Below are 13,238 nucleotides of genomic sequence, written 5' to 3'. Positions count from 1 at the left end.
CAAATTTCAGAGAATACAAAGTAATAAGTTACAAAGGGTCACCACCTATCTTGTATAATACGGAAGTTGTGTTCTGCAAGGAAGGGGGTTGAAGGTGCAACAAGAGCTTTTTGGTAAAAGGATGTACAGAGGAGAGCACATTTTCTTAAGGGGAATTGGATGCTACCAAGCAATCTTAGCTACCTTAGATGAAGCATTTGCAAAAAAACATAATTTCATCACATGAAATTGGAAAAGTGTGTATAACTGTAAAGCTTGAAGTGTAATATTCTGTTCTAGTCAAAACCATATGATTGATATTTCAATTAAGTCCATTCACCACTTGAAAGCATTTATCAACGTCCTTTTACTCTGTCATTTTTTCCAGCATCTCTTCTGTTTTTCTTTTCTTAGGGTGTTTGTCATTTTCTAAGCTTAGGAACTTTTCGATTTCATTAACTTGATTTGTTTCCAGGCTCTGCCAGTCCTCTTCACCAGGAGATGATGCAGCCACATTGGTAGTATCTTTAATCTTGATTGCCTGAAAATGGCTTTGTGGCAGAGTTGATTTCAGAGGCTTTATTTTCACCTAGGAAAGACCAAACTTATTTTACTTAGTGTTGAAATTACTCATTTTTTAAAGTCATCAACAAGAGTTAAAATCCTTAAGGCTGTGCAATTACGAGTATGTGATAGAGCCATCATTTTTCTTGGCTAATTTTCAGCAACTACCTTAATTTGGCACAAAAAAACAATAAAATGTGAATGTGGAGGCTTAGGTCTATGTAGTAGCTCCTTGAGATCCCTAATAGAGCCCAGTACTACCATGAACCTTTTCTAAAAGGTCTTAAGCTTACACTGAAAGAAAAGATACTTAAAACAATTACAGATAAAAATCTGTTTTGTCTGCTACTCCCCTTCCCTTCCCAAACATGTCTATGTTTTGTATCTTCTATCAAAACCAGGAGAAAATTAAAAATGCTAACAGAGGTAGACTGCCTTATAAAAACTGCCTTTTACTTCATGTTTCCTCTCATGCTTCAGAGCACCACTGTTGGACAAACAGGAAAGAACAGTGAGGTATTTGGAAGTTGGCATGTTTCCAAGGCACTGCATTGGATCATACTTCTAATACTGTGTTTAAAAATTATGTAAGTTTTTAATTTTAAGATTTTTTTCTGATAATTATTGGAAGTTTAGAAAATAGAGGAAAAAGTATAAAGAAATCAAATTCATTAGTAATCTATCCAGGGAGACCAGTCAACACATTTTGGTATTGTTTGCTACTATCTTTTTTCTATTTTTAGTGTATTTGATCATTCTATAGAATTTTAGATCTTGGTTTTTCCCTCGTGGGCTATTTCCTCAGTCTTTAAAATTTCTCATAAACCATTGTCAGTGGCTGCACAAAAATAAATTTGAGTTAATTTCCTGAAGAAAAATAAATCTTTGATGGTCTTCTTGGATTCCAGATAAAATCTTCTGATAAAAAGTCACATATTTTAGAAATGAACAGGATAAGAATGACATTAAAGTTACCTAAAATCCCAAGTACCATTAAACATTTTGATGTAAATATTCTGGTCTCTCTTCTGTGTATATATACACTTTTAAAATCTTTTTCTGTTTTGTGTTAAAAATATTTTTAGTATTTTCCTCTGCTCTTAAAAAGTTAACAACATCGCTCCATTATATTCCATGTTCCATAATTTAACATGTTGAACATTTAAGTTGGTGGGAAATGCTCAGTTATAAATTAGGCTATAATGAATGTCATTTGTTCATAGATCTTTGTGAAGATCTTCGAGTACTGCCTTACATTAAAATCTCCCACTTTGACTGGAAAAGGTGGCATATGCATAACGTTTTCAAAGCGAGATTACAGAGTAATAATTCTTAAATGAGCTTAACTGTTTACATTTAACCTCCCTTTCCTAAGAGTTGCTCCTTCTGGATGGGTCTGTTTGGCTCCTGAGAATTCTACAGTCAGCCACCCAGTCCCCTTGTAATCTTAGCCTTTGTTCCTCGCAGTGACGCTATGTCATAGTTTGATTGCCTATGTTCTTATGAAATAACATATGAAAACAAAAGTATCAGCACAGGACTGCCAGGAGACCACGGGCAAGTCATTTAAGTTTTGTGGCCTCACTCTTAGCACCATTTAGTTGCAAAATGCTACTGTAGAGTAACTGGTAATGGATAAAAAAAATGTACATAAATGTGTATTTCTGATAATGTCTTGAATGTAAAAGTGCCCAACATATGTCATTTAGCTCACAGGGCCAAAATGACTGTAGGTCATCCATGCAATACAGAGAATAGATGCAGAGAAAGCAATCAAATTTAAATTTAGTTGCTGATTTTGAGATAAACTCACTGATGGTACCTAATTATAACCTGTTTTTGCCACCACAGTGTGATGCAGTTTGGTGCATTTGTCATCAAGTATAAATTACCTGATTTTCATTATTCTTTGACTTTTTATCTTGATGGAGAGGAAAAAGACATTTACACATAACTACTTTAGTTTCTTTCCCCTTAACTGCCTACTTGGTGGGAGGGGCAGGAGCAGGGATAGGCTGGAGAAGCAAGATGGAGCGTAAAGTTGACATTTAACAAAACTTGTCTGAATTTGACTTATAGAGGTTTTGCAGCCTATAGCAGTAATTCTAGTTCCAGAGATGTTGCTACATATCTTTACTCCTTCCTTTCCCAAAAAATCATTACCTTTTTACCTCCTCTTTCTGCCTAAAAGATCTACTCTTAGGCCTAAAATTGCCCTGAGCCAGATTACTAGCCGCCTTTTTCAGCCTGGGCTCACATTTTAAAATTTAAATAATTTAATTTAAAAAGGAAAGTAAGGGGCCCCTGGGTTGCTCAGTCAGTTGAGCATCCACCTCTTGATTTTGACTCAGGTCATGATCCCAGGGTTGCAGGATTGAGCCCTGAGTAGGGCTCCTCTCTGAGCATGGAGCCTGCTTAATATTCTCTCTCCCTCTACCCCTCATGTGCGCACTTTCCCTATTTAAAATAAAAAATAAAATACATTGTTAAAAGTTGTTACTTGTTAATGCTGTGTTAGTACTACAATTTTTAGTTAATAGGTGTTAAAGAGAAAGTTATTTAATATGTACCCTAAAATTAAAAAAAAATACACGATGGTTTTAAAATCTGTCCCCATGTAGTTGATTTTTTTCTGTAAGTGATCTTGCCAAACCTTTTTACGTTATACTTTTTAGGAGTTAACACCTAGAATTGCCTGTTTTTTTAGATTTGAACAATACAGCCTTTTTCATGCTAAAGTTTTGTACTCTGAGATAATAGTAACTTAAAAATTTTGCCCCAAAACTGGTCAGCTGTGCTTGCTTTTCATATGACAAATGGACTCTTGGAGCCATGTAATGTCTACAAATGTATATGCATACACACACATACATATTCCTATTTGATATTATATATTAAGGATATTTGATCCTTTCTCATACTGTCTTCTGACCAAAGTAATTTAAAAGAAATTCCTGTGCAGTAGTTTCCCAAAATGATGTAATTAAGCAATGTCAAGAACAGTGGAATTTGATTGGATTATTTTAAGGCATCTTTTATTAAGAAAATTTTAAATGCTCAAATGCCACTACTCCTAAATTTAGGTGACTAAAAAAATAGAAGTAGATACATAATACACTACCTCACACTGTCCTTCCCCAAACAAGCTGGATTATATCTATTTGATTTATGCACTGTGACTTTTTCCTGCTGTTTTCCATCAACCTTAATTGTGAAAAATGGTGCCATGTTGCCCTCTTGATATTATTTTGGAGATCAGTTAGGTCTTAAAGCATCCAGATGCATACAGTTCTACACATATCTGTAGAATTAGCTCACTAAGGTCTGCTCAGCAATATTTTTAATTGACTTACGTGTTCTGTGGGAAAAGAAGAATCGTAAAAAGTCTTTGCAATTGCATTCCTCTCTTTGCTGGGCTCTCCCTTGGGATCTGGATGGATACTTGAGCTATTCAAAGTGTCAGCAACTCTGTTAATGCTGGTAGTATCTGGTTGACAAAGAGGAAATGGCAACAACTGAATTTTATTCTCCAGACACTCGTTTTAGTGACTGAACTTGTTTTTCTCTGATCCTATCTATGCTTTTGTATTTAAAAAGTAACTATTTCTATTTTGTTTTTATTTTTAACATTTTATAGTTTACATTGACTTTGCTGTTAATACACATAGGCATTTCAGAAAACATTTTTTATTGCTGCTTTCTAAAACCTGATTTCATGTTAAAATGTGTGAAATGGCATAAATACCTTCTAAAATAACGTAACTCACATAAAACGTTATCCTTCTTCCACTGGTTATTGCATTGCCACAGAGGTAAACATTTATATGAAGTGAGCATCTTACAATTCAGATTAATGGGAAAAGTCTGAATCAACTAAAAGTCGTATTTATGAAATATATTTAAAGAAATGAGCCACAGTAAGAAGCCCAACAAAAAAGGGCTGTCTAGTAGGGATCACTGGAATTTAATAAATAGGTAAAAATGATTTAGAGAAACATGTCAGCTTTGAAGGTTAAAAGACACTTGTATCTTTTATGAGTGGATGTTTTACAAGCTGAATTTCTACAGAATTTTAGATCTCTCCCATTCCATCCTTATTTATATCACGGAGATTGAAGATTAGCCCCTTCACTTACAGCACTTGACTAATTGCAGCATTCAACAGATTCAAAATTAATGGAATCTGAAGTTACTACATTTTATTAGGAAAGTAGGAAGTTTTTACAGTTTTTGGTGTTTTCTGTTTTTCCCTACATTACTTCTCCATTTATGCTAGTAAACCTGATACACTTCATTTTGCTTTTAATTCCCAATTTTTCTTCAAAGTTCTATCAGTTGTCTTTTTAAAAGAAGCCTATTAGCTAGCTCTGAGGGCCATTCAGAGCTTTCCTTGTAATCTGCATTACTTTAATGGGTCTAAATGCATACTGTTAAACCAGCAAATAAATTAGTTTATAATTTATTTACAAATAATTTTGAGAATATCTCTAACAACCTCCATAACTTTGATTATGAGATTGCTGTTAGCAAAAGATTTTTTTTCATAATCTTAAACTATCGTTCAAATTACATTTGTACAGCACTTATACATGATATGTGGTATATTTCTATTTTTAAGTATTTTTAGTGGGAAGAATTTCAGATATACAAAAAGAGTATGAACCTCGTACCATCACCCGGCTCCCAACACCCATCACTATTAAGTCATACGTAGTTCATCTACCTCCCCATTTTTTTGTTCTAGAATATTTTTATAAAGCAAGATTTGGACATAATGTTATTTCATGTGGTGGTTAGAATACACTATTCTCTGAAATAACGTTTGAATGTTTTAATATTTGGTACATAATTAAGGGATTCCATTTAAAGTGTTTCAGTGACAAATATCAATGATCTGAAATGTATTGTTATACCTCAACAATACTTGTAAAATGAAGACAAAGCTGGATTCTAGTACTAGTGAAGGGACAGCTAAAAGAAAAATTAAGGAAAGCAGTAGAAAATTCAGGGAAGCAAGTGAGGGAAGGAAGTTTTTTCAGTATAGAATGAAAAGGAATAAACATGCCCACTGGCAGAAGCCTTAGGAACAACTTGACTCCGATTAGGTAGTTGTTCCTAATTTAAAATTAATGACCAGGGCCTGTTCATTTCTGCTATTTCCAGTTCCTTGAGGAATTTTTTTTTTTTTAATCTGCAATATGCATGTGCACCTCAGTACCTGTTGATACTAGTGGCTCAGATGTAGGTGAAAAGTCCCACTTATGTTTAAGGAAAACCTTTCCCACTTTTACCTATATACATATATGGAGTATTCTGTATTTTAGGGTTAGGCAGTTTTTAAACGAAATGGTTTCATTTGAAACATAACGGTTTGGAGACTATCAAGGATAAGGAGTAGAAATTAAAATTTTAAAAGAAAACCTAAACTTTTTTTTTTTTTTTTACCTGGGCCAGTATCCTTCCTGATACCATCAACATTTTTGCAAAGTGTCACTGAAACCATATTTTTGTTTTCTGATGGGCCTGTTGGTCTCTCCTGCAGCAACAAAGAAATGCTAGAGGTTGAAGTGCTCAGTGTTTGACTTTCAATTTGATTTACTTTTGACCAAGGACTGGGGTCTAAGAAATTCACATATACTGGAATTTTCTCAGTTTTTTTATCTGAAGTTGAAAGATCAAAGGCTGACCTTCCACTTCTGTTTACTAAATCTCCAGATGGCTTTATGTGAAATGAACATGATTCTTCCAGCTGTCCTTCACTGTAAATTTCTCCTGAAACGATGTCATTTAATGACTCTGTTTTCTCTGTATTATTTAACAATGTATGCTGTCTTTCATTAACATTCACAAAAAGGAAGAGGTCATTTTTTGTGGCTTCAGTTATCTGATTCTCATCAATCTGACTCTCTTTATTGGAAAACTGTATTTCCGTGGAAGTTTTTGTAGGAACAGCCGTTTTCATGTCTTTGGCTTGTGAAGTATGTACATTCTCATTGTTAATCTGGAGATGGGAAATGGTGACACTGTTTTCTAAATATCCCAAACAGTTCTTTAGTTGACTAGTGTCCATATCATTCAGATTTTTCCATATAGTTCTTTCCCTAGGGCTTGAGTTGGGTTTCACCAATGTAGGCATAATATTAACATTTTTATTTGCATTCTTAAGTACTTTCAAATTATCACTGAAAGCAGATGAAATGGGGTGGTTAACTGCTGTATCAGAGGAAATAGGTAGTTCTGGTTTCTCTGAGGTATCGTTACAGATTTGCTGAAAAACTGAAGTTTGTTTAAATGGCAATATACTGCACTCACTTTTTTTACTTAACAGTTGCATTTGGTTTATTTTACATTGTTTATCATCTAACATAACATTACTTGAATCCTGCAAACTGTATTTCTGACACTGAACAGGATTTTTTACATTTAGAGATGAATCCAGATCTGCTCTGGTTTGGTCACTATTTGGAATTTCCTTCTCTGTGGCATTTTCTTGAATCCCTGGAAGCAATCTGAATTGTTTGAATGGTTCATCTTCAGAACCATCTTTCTTTTGATTTGTATGGTGAGACATCTCATTTAAGATATTGTTAGATGATGCTATGGTATTTTCAACCTCCAGGTGGATATCTGCATGGTGAAGATCAGATCTTTCAGTTCTTTCTAGGTGTATCTTTTCTGTTTCTGTGGATCTATCTGCCATTAAAAATGAATTGTTTGGTGACTTAAATTCTGTACAATCATTGTCTTTTTCCAAATGCACCTTGTCTTTTTTTTCTGAAGTAACTGCTTTTCTAAGGTCTGTAACATTTAAGGTTTGTCCTTGACTGATTAGTTCTTTTTCTATGCAGAGGGTTTTGCTTAGGGAGACTTCACTTTGATTTTCATCCTGAGGTATAGCAGGATCACTTTCATTCTTGGAGCTTTTTTCAAAAAGCTGTAAATCTGTCATGATGAGAATACAGTAAATTTTTATATTACACACTAAAGCCTGCTTTTATAAGACAAAATGTATGACCTATTTTTATAAAAACATATTTAGTCTTAAATATTTCATTGGCCATTACACAAAACACCAATTTTACCTAAATGTTGAGTTATCTTTGTCATATATTTAGCATGCTAAATATTTTCGGCTCTCCTCATATTAAATTTTTATTTCATAACAACAAAAGCATTTTTGGTTTAAAAAGGGGCAAGTAGGTTGAGGATATTACAAAATGGTTTTTAGTTCTCTAGTCTATTACACTTCCTTTTGAGCATACAGTACAATTCCATGTACACACAGCTGAGTCGATAAAAATGAATTTATCCTAACAAGTTAGACTCTAATTTCTATTACTACTGTCAAACAAAAATTTAACCAAGGAAATCTGAAGATCTAACTGGCTTCATTAAATGATCCATTCAATCAGGCAGCATTCCACCTAGCAAATAGAAGCCCCACTAAGCTATAGAAAAGGAAAGGTTTTAAAAGAGAATGAGTGGAAAAAAAATTATTAGCAAAGAATCCATTGTTTTAGGCAAGGTCACTCTCCTAATGGGAAAGGGGCCTACCAGATTTCTTATTGCTGACCAGGAAATTCCAGGTTAACTGGTTAAAGGTTATATTCCTGGGGGTTGAAACTACAGTTTGCTTAGGTTCTGAAGGCTTGCTGACATTGGGTTCTTAATACAAGTGATTCCATTTTAGGCCTGTGGTTTTCTTTTTATCACTATCTACGATCCAGAATTGCTAGCTGATTTCTTCAAGACTGACAGTTGTCACTTGATCATTACCTTCTAAGTATTTAAAAATTTTTGGATACTTTTGGGCAAATGTTTAGAATACTTATTTTATTCATCTGGGTTTTAACCATAGATTTAAAATTTTCTGTATAGTTAAAATAACCTAGAATACAAAATTCAGGATTTGAAGGACTTTAGTCCATTCATTCTCTCTACAATATCTCCACCAAGTGGTTGTTCAGCCTAGGTTTGAACATGTTCATACAATAAGTTTATGGTCTTTAAACAACTCTTTTCAAGACAGACAAACTAGTAAATTATTTCAATGGTTACAGAAAGGTCTTTTGAACTAAGGAAAGTGCTCCAGGTCTGATTATCAGAAGGTTATGGGTAGCCCAGAGAACACACTCCCCAAGGCAGTGAAGGCAGAAACCATAATGCAAAACGCCATGGAGTAAGTGATTAGGGAAGACAGGAATGTAATTTTCCCCCAAAATATTGACTCTAAATGACATCTCCAAAGAAGCCTGTCTTAAGACTTACACAAATGAAAAAGTATTTCTTCAGATACAGTACAAGATCCTCAAAGACTATATATAACTGATATTCCCCTAAATTCCATAGATGGCCTAGCACAGCACTTTGACAGATCCTTTATTTGTAGGAGAAAAGGTGGGGGTGGGGCTCTCAATACATCAAATTAGAAAATATCAATGTGTTAGGTTACCTTCTATTATTTCTATAAATGGGTCTTCTTTCTTCTCCTCCTTTTCTCTGTAGTTAGTATCTGAACAAAAACTCGTAGTGTCTGTCTTTATTTCTTGTCCAGAATTACATTTCTGTATGATAGTATTTTCTGGTTTTTCCATTGACATTTCACTGTTTTTAGTATTTACTTCTGGAAGGTTCTAAAGTAACATGGAAAAAATACCTCTAATGTAAAAAACATACTGTTAAAAAGTATAAGACATTTGAACAAATTTTGCTGGTAAAAATGGAATGTTTCAAGTCAACCATTCAGCAATTTCTATTTAAAAGCCAAATAATTATTTTTTACTAAGTTTAATATACTACTTTTTAATTTTTTTTATGTTTATTTTTGAGAGAGCACGTGTGCGGGAGCGCAAGAAAGCGGGGGAGGGGCAAACAGGGAGACACAGAATCTAAAGCAGGCTCCAGGCTCTGAATTGTCAGCACAGTGCATGACGCAGGGCTTGAACTCACCAGCCTTTGAGATCATGACCTGAGCTGAAGTCAGACACTTAACTGACTGAGCCACCCAGACGCCCCAATAATACTCTTTGTAACAAGATCACTTTAACTACATTTTGTATGGTCTATCGTATTTAAACAAAATTGAGACCCTTTGATATTTTCAAACATGCATTCCACATTATTATGTAATTTCACATATATAATAAAAGAACCACTCTTATTAAAAGCAAAGTAGTCATGGCAAGCAAATTGTTTTGAGTGTTTGGTATTTTTATGCATCTTTAAAATAATGAATCAATTCAACCCCCTGTGTATTCAGCAGTTGTTCCATGGAAGCACTGCACTAGGCTTTGGGATACAATGATGAACAACATAGTCCCCAGCTTCAAAAAACTCACAATCCACTGGGGAAGATAGGAAAAGAAATAATACAGATGGGGATAAGAAGGCACTCCAGGGAAAACATGGCATATACAGATGCTTAAAAGCAAGCAAGAGTATAGTCTTTACATGGAACTACTCATGTTTTACTTCAGCTAGAGCTTGGACACTGGGAGAATGGAGAGAAATGAGGCTTGGGATGTTATGCCCAGGTCATTAAGGGCCAAGTATAGGATGCTGAGGAGTTTCAGGAAGACAACTGAATGGTTTTAGACAAGTAACATCTGACTGGAAAGACCATTCTGGCTGCAGCATCAAGAATAATGTTTCAAACTCAGTGATTAAAACCTGCAATGAGAAATAAATGTTTTACAACAGCAAGCACACCAAGTAATGTCTACTCTTAATGTGATGCATTATGTTTTATATGCACTTTATTTCATTTTTTAAATACTGGCCCACAAATCACTAATTTCCATGACCACTAATAGGCTGTGCATAGAAGTCTGAAAAATACTGAATTAAAGGGAGACAACATGAGACAGAGATGCATCAGAAGAGTGCCATAGTGTCACAGTCCATGTGATAGCAGTAAAGATGAAGAACTGAATAGATGCAAGAAGTATTTACAAGCTAATCAATAGGACTTGATGAATGATAAGAAGGAGAGTCCAGATTGATTTAGAGTTCAGGTTACAGAATTCAGATTCACCATAGGTGACTGGTGGATGTTATTTACTCAGCTAGAAAACAGGAGGAGTTAGTAGCAGATTTGGAGGAAAATATCATGGGTTGTTTGAACCTGCTGAGTTTGAAGAGTTAGGAAGATATTAAAGTAGAGAAGTCTAATGAACATTTAGATACATGTATCTGGAGTTTACGAGAGAAAATTTACCTGGAAGCGTATATTTGAAAATCATGGATAGATAGATGGCAACAGAAGATGTACAAGTTGATGAAACTAATAAGAGTATATTTTGAGGGGGGAAAAGGGTATAGGATAAAATGCTAATGAAAACCATTGCAGGAAAAATCAGCAAAGGAGATTGACAAAAAACAATATATGGTAGTTTCTAGGAGAATAAATTCAATTCTGTTTATAAAGCATATAACTCATGGTTGCTTAATTAATGGTAAGAATAACTATTTCCACTTTAAAGAGAAGCTTGAGAGGGAGAAACACAGATGAGTAAAATATGGTAGAAGAAAAGGAGAACAGGTATTCAAGAAGGAGACAGTATCAATGTATTATCAAAAGGACTGAAAAATGTCCATTGGAAGTAGTGTCCATCCATTGGATGGGGTGGGAGGGGTGAAGCCAGATTGCCCTATGTTGAAGGATGAATAAATAGGAAGGAAGGAACTAAAGGGTATGAGTTTAGACCACTCTTTGAAGAAACTTGACTCTACAGGGGAAAACAGACTTGTATTTAGAGATGGACATAGGATCAAAAAGTTTTTTTGTGTGTACTTGTAAATGGGAATATATACACTAGTAACTCAAATGTAACTGACACACATGAAAATATGTTTAATAAAAATGTAAATAAAAACTGAAAAAAGTAACGGGGCACCTGGGTTGCTCAGTGGGTTAAGCATCTGACTCTTGATTTTGGCTTAGGTCATGATCTGACAGTTTGTGAGTCTGAGCCCTGCATTGGGCCTGCTTGGGATCCTCTTTCTGTCTCTCTCTCTCTCTCTCCCTCTCTCCCTTCTCCCCCCTTCCCCAAATAAATTAAAAACAATTTTTTTTAACTGATAAAAGTATTCGAGTTTGGGTATACAGGTACTTTTATATGTGATTGGTGGGAGTATAAATTGGTACAATCTTTCTGGAAGGCAATATGTGTCAAAACTATAAGTAAACAAGCTCTTTGACCCAGCAAAACTGTTTCTGGAAATTTATCCTAACGAAATAATTGCAAAAGTACAGAAAATTTGTACAAGGATGTCCTACAGTGAAGGACTGTATAAATTAATTATGGCACAGGAACTGTGATATGTCAATTTCAACTGACTTAGAAAGACATCTACTCTTTGAGTTAAAACAAGGCAGTTCCTCAAAATGTTTATTATAGAATTGCCATATGACTCAGCAAATCCACTCCTAGATATATACCCCCCAAAACTGAAAACAGAGACTCAGATGGTTGTACGTCAGTGTTCAAAAGAGTGTTACTCACAATAGCCAAAAGGTGAAAGCCCAAGTGTCATTAACAATGAATAAACAAAACATCGTATATCCATACAAGGGAATATTATTCTGCTATAAAAGGAATAAAGTTCTAATACATGCTGCAACACGGGTCAACTCTGAGAACCTTATGCTAGGTGAAATAAGTCAGACAAAAAGGAAAAGTATTACACAATTACACTTACATAAAATATACAGAATAGGCAAATTCATAGAGTTGGAAAGTAAACTAGAGGTTACTACGAGCTGAGGAGAGAGGGAAGTCCGGAGTCACTGGCTAATGCTTACACAGTTTCGGTTTGGGATGATGATAAAATCCTGGAAATGGTGAAGATTGCACAACTCTATACTTCTAATTAATGCCACTGAGTTGTAATTTTAAATGTCAACAGAAACAAATGACAGAGATGATGGATTTAGCAAACAAAATTTTAAACTATTATAAATGTTCAAGGATTTAAAGGACAACAACATGAATATAATAAAAAATATATACCCCCCCCCACACACACAAAAGAAGTGGAAATTCTAGAGATGATATATACAGTATCTGAAATAAAAACTCACTGGATAGGCTTAACAGATTAAACAAAATAGAACAAAAGATAATTGGACTTCAGGACACAGAAAAAATAGAAAACCCCAATGGAAGAAGTGAGAGAAAAAAGACAAAAAGATGTGCAGCACCTGGTAACCTGTGGGATGTTTATCCTGCTAGTTTAACGTGTAGTTGAAGTCCCATAAAAGGAAAGGAAGGGGACAGAAAAAAAATCTGAAGTAATGACCAAAAATCCTCTAAATTTAATGAAAACTATAAATCTACAGATTGAAGAATTCATTCCACAAATCCCAAACAAAATAACCAAACCAAGGTACACCAGAGATTAAAAAAAAAAAAAAAACAAAAAACACTGACAAAGAGGATGTGAATATAATAACTGTAGACTTCTTGCCAGATGCAACATAAGCAAGAAAATAGTGCAACAGCATCTTCAAATTAATGAAAGAAAAGTATTGTCCATCTAGAATTTTATATCCAGTGAAAATACCCTTTAAAAATTAAGGAGAAATAAACATTTTTCCAGGCAAAAGCTGTGAAAATTCCTCACCCAGATGCACCTGTGCACGCACACACAAACAGACACGTACACACACACACACACAATTAAAGGAAGTTCTT

At 34.6% G+C, this 13,238-nt stretch overlaps 1 protein-coding gene across 1 annotated transcript in view; it reads right to left on the bottom strand.

Annotated features, from left to right (window-relative positions):
- Positions 1 to 104: 104 nt before the first annotated feature.
- CCDC73 (coiled-coil domain containing 73) overlaps positions 105 to 13,238 on the bottom strand; it is a 171,233-nt gene continuing 158,099 nt past the window's right edge. Inside the window, exons 16-19 of the mRNA XM_027072670.2 lie at positions 8,996 to 9,176; positions 5,989 to 7,485; positions 3,897 to 4,030; positions 105 to 568 (exon numbers count right to left, since the gene is read on the bottom strand). Coding sequence (XP_026928471.1) covers positions 347 to 568; positions 3,897 to 4,030; positions 5,989 to 7,485; positions 8,996 to 9,176 — 2,034 coding nt within the window. The 3' untranslated portion in view covers positions 105 to 346. The remainder of the gene's footprint in view (positions 569 to 3,896; positions 4,031 to 5,988; positions 7,486 to 8,995; positions 9,177 to 13,238) is intronic.

The sequence above is a fragment of the Acinonyx jubatus genome, chromosome D1 (assembly GCF_027475565.1).
Source record: "Acinonyx jubatus isolate Ajub_Pintada_27869175 chromosome D1, VMU_Ajub_asm_v1.0, whole genome shotgun sequence".
Classification (NCBI taxonomy): domain Eukaryota; kingdom Metazoa; phylum Chordata; class Mammalia; order Carnivora; family Felidae; genus Acinonyx; species Acinonyx jubatus.
Note: the sequence above shows the minus strand (reverse complement) of the source record. Positions and strands in the feature narration are given on the sequence as shown.